Below are 3,065 nucleotides of genomic sequence, written 5' to 3'. Positions count from 1 at the left end.
GGTGGGCGGGGCAGCAGGGGACGGGGCGGGGCGGAAGGGCGGGGCAGCAGGGGACGGGGCGGGGCGGAAGGCCGGGTGGCGAGGGAAGGGAGAGGATGGAGGAATAGGGTAGGGTAAGGTAGGGATGAGTAGGGTAGGGGTGAGTGAGGGAATAGGGAGGTGGGATGGGAGCGGGGGGCGGGGGGCGGCCGTAGGGGGGGAGGGAGGGGAGGGCTAGGGGGGAGAGGGAGGGGGGGGGGTTAGGGGGGGGGGGTGGGTGTGGGGGGGTGGGGGAGGGGAGGAAGGGAGGGGAGAAAGGAGAGGTGTAGAGAAACAGAAACACAAAAGAAAAGAAATACAGAGAAAAATATAGAGGAACAGAGATATAGAGCCCCGACCGACAGCACCCTCACCCACCGGACCTCCGAGGAGCAAATGGCTCCGCTCGGCCCTCTCCGCGCCTTAAATTCCCCAAGGCCCCGCCCCGCGCAGCCGCACTGGGATCGCTCACACCTGTGCACGCCCCGCCCCTCACACCTGTGCCGGCCCCGCCCCCGGGGCCCCGCCTCCCCGCCCCGCCCCTCTCCCGCCCCCCTCCCGCCCATAAAAGCTGGCCAATCCGCGCCTGTTCCGTTTTCTTCGGGGGATGCTTTGCTCAGGATGCTGCGGGAGCGCCGGTCGGAGCGCTGCGAGGAGATCCGGATCGGGGGCTGGTGCTGCATGGAGCCCGAGGTGCTCAGGTAAGACCAGGATCGGGAGCTGGGCCCGGAGATTCGGGTCCTGGTCCTGCCGGTGTCCGCTGTGGGAGGCGGACAGGGTATGGGGGCTAGGTGAGATTGGGATCCGGGCTCGGGGATTCCGGTCCTGGTTCTGCTGGTGTCTCCTGTGGGAGGCGGGCAGGGTGTGGGTGCTACGGCTGGATGGTTGAGGCAGGATTGGGACTGGGATCGGGACCGGTATCGTTGCAGGTGGAAAGAGCCGCTCCGGCATGGCTGCTCGGACCGTGCCTGGTACTGCTCCTCCGGCTGCGGCCAGTGCGGGACTGGGGTCCTGCCAGGGCCGGATGATCGAGGTGAGAATAGGACCAGGACCAGACCGGCATCGCTACAGGTAGGAAGAGCCGCTCCGGAATGGGCGCTGGGACCGAGCCAGGTACTACCGCTCCTACTCTGCTCGGTGCAGGTCTGGGATCCCGCCGGGGCTCTGGGCCGTGGGGAGCCGGGGCTATGGTGGTGCCGGGCCGCCAGGAAGACGGCGCTTCCCTGGAGCAGCAGCTGGATCACGGCTGGAAACGGGTAGGGCAGGGGAATCGCCTGTGGCAGCCCCGGGACCCCATCGGCATCACCGCTCCCTCAGCGCCGCCGCCCGTCCCGCGGGGCGCCCCCTGGCGGACACGGCGCCGCCCCTCAGCCCTGCGGGGACACCGAGCCCGGCCCGGCAGCACCGCGGCCACCGCGCTCCCCTGTACCGGGACACCGCGCTCCCCTGTGAGAGCCACAGCGCCCGCATCCCCCTGCTCCGTGTCCGCATCCCCGGGGGATCCCCGCCGAACGACCAGGACTGGGGCTGCTGCTCCCGCTGCAGCTGTACCCGGTGTGGGCCTGGAGGAGGCTAGAAGCCCCCGAAGGGCTGGCAGCCCTCGCGTCCTAGGGATCTGCAGGAGGAGCTGTGCCTGCAGCGTGCCGAACACACATCTCGGTGTGGGTACCGGGACAGCGCTGGCACAGGCATGGCTAAAGCGCTGCCTGCGGCCCCTCAGCCAGGGGCTGCTCTGAACAGGCACACGGAGATGCCTCAGCCCGGACAGACACCACCGACAGCCCAGAAGGACCCCAAGGAGCAGCTGGCATTACCTGGAATGGAGGCACAGACCGTTTGCAGAGGGGCTCAGACAGCAGTTCCTGTTTCCGACCTCCCAGAGCTCCCAGGTATGTCTCGGCCACCCTAAATCTCCTCTCTCCTTTCCAGCCTGAGGCCATCATCCCTCAGCAGCGCTAAAACCAAAGCCATCTTCCCTCACAGGTATTGAATCCCAAGCAGTATACTTTGGAGATGCCTCAAAATCAGATGTTCAACTGGGATGAAGTTTGGAACTTCCCAGGGAGCCAGCTGGAAGTGCAGAAGTGAAGGAAAGCTTTTGCAGGTGGGTCCCACTGGATGCGTGCTGAAGGCAGGGATGAGCATCCCTTTTCCTGAGGGGAAAGAATGTGCAGAGGCTGCTGCTGAGGCTCTGAAAGGAGCTGGGCTTCTGCAGGGAGAGGTGTGCTGCCTCAGCACAGGCTGGGAGTGCATCCAGCCACTGCCTTGTCCTGCTTTAAAACATCAACTGGAGCCCGAGCTCCAGGGGTGGGGGAGTGAAATCAGCTGGGTTCCAGGGAACTCTGCCAAGTGACCCCAGGGACATCAGGGGAGATGGGGGATGAGGGTTTTAAACAGTAAGTTCTATAGAATATAGACTGTCCTTGTTCTGATCTCACTGAGCTTCCCTGGAACCTCTGCTGGCTCCTGGTACAGCTGGTTCAAAAGTGGTACCTCTGCATGGGAATTTCCACTCTCCATGAGGCGCTGTCAGGTTATTCCAGCAGGAATTCATCAGGGAATGTGGGGCTGTGGGTACAACTCACCTGAACTAGCAAAGCTGATAGCAAACCCCAAATCCAGGCACCACATAGAGAACAATCTTTGTGCTGGCCTGTCAGCTAAAACCTGTGGGCTGGGAAATTTCTGCAGCCAAATACATGGAATGCTCTAAATCCCAGTAGCCAGCATTCCCCAAGGGGACAATCCAAGTCCCAGGGTGGCAGCTGGTGTCCTTCCCCTGCTGCTGGTGGGACAAATTCCCCTCAGAACGGGCGGGAGTGGGCATGGGGAAGTGCCGGGAGGTGAGGCCGCTGCAATGTCACCTGGATCGGGAGGTGAGGCCGCTGGAATGCCGGCTGAATCGAGAGATGAGGCTGCTGCAATGCAGGCTGAATCGGGAGGTGAGGCCGCTGCAATGTCACCTGGATCGGGAGGTGAGGCCGCTGCAATGCCGGCTGAATCGGCTGGGAACATTCCTTCCCTGCAGGAGCCAGAGGAGATCCCTC

At 63.7% G+C, this 3,065-nt stretch overlaps 1 protein-coding gene across 4 annotated transcripts; it reads left to right on the top strand.

Annotated features, from left to right (window-relative positions):
• The first annotated feature begins 414 nt into the window (after positions 1-414).
• On the top strand, positions 415-2,122 carry LOC141727048 (uncharacterized). 4 transcript variants are annotated; one of them, XM_074532568.1, is made up of 5 exons: positions 415-719; positions 948-1,051; positions 1,162-1,274; positions 1,739-1,907; positions 2,002-2,122. In XM_074532568.1, the coding sequence occupies exons 1-5, from the start codon at positions 415-417 to the stop codon at positions 2,061-2,063; spliced, it is 753 nt and encodes a 250-aa protein (XP_074388669.1). In that variant the 3' UTR covers positions 2,064-2,122. The 4 variants fall into 4 exon arrangements, with proteins under 4 accessions (XP_074388669.1, XP_074388686.1, XP_074388679.1 ...); XM_074532585.1 differs by lacking the exon at positions 1,162-1,274 and having other exon boundaries at positions 948-1,089; XM_074532578.1 differs by lacking the exon at positions 1,162-1,274 and having other exon boundaries at positions 948-1,131.
• Positions 2,123-3,065: the final 943 nt, after the last annotated feature.

This window comes from Zonotrichia albicollis, chromosome 2, assembly GCF_047830755.1.
Source record: "Zonotrichia albicollis isolate bZonAlb1 chromosome 2, bZonAlb1.hap1, whole genome shotgun sequence".
Classification (NCBI taxonomy): domain Eukaryota; kingdom Metazoa; phylum Chordata; class Aves; order Passeriformes; family Passerellidae; genus Zonotrichia; species Zonotrichia albicollis.
This window is presented reverse-complemented; position numbering and strand designations above follow the sequence as displayed.

Excerpts from the sequence above, each read along its gene's own strand:
- LOC141727048 (XM_074532563.1), top strand. The coding sequence starts at position 415 with ATGGCTCCGCTCGGCCCTCTCCGCGCCTTAAATTCCCCAAGGCCCCGC. Across the intron at positions 720-947 it reads ATGGAGCCCGAGGTGCTCAG|GTGGAAAGAGCCGCTCCGGC; the intron begins GTAAGACCAGGA and ends GTATCGTTGCAG. Across the intron at positions 1,052-1,161 it reads GCCAGGGCCGGATGATCGAG|GTCTGGGATCCCGCCGGGGC; the intron begins GTGAGAATAGGA and ends TGCTCGGTGCAG.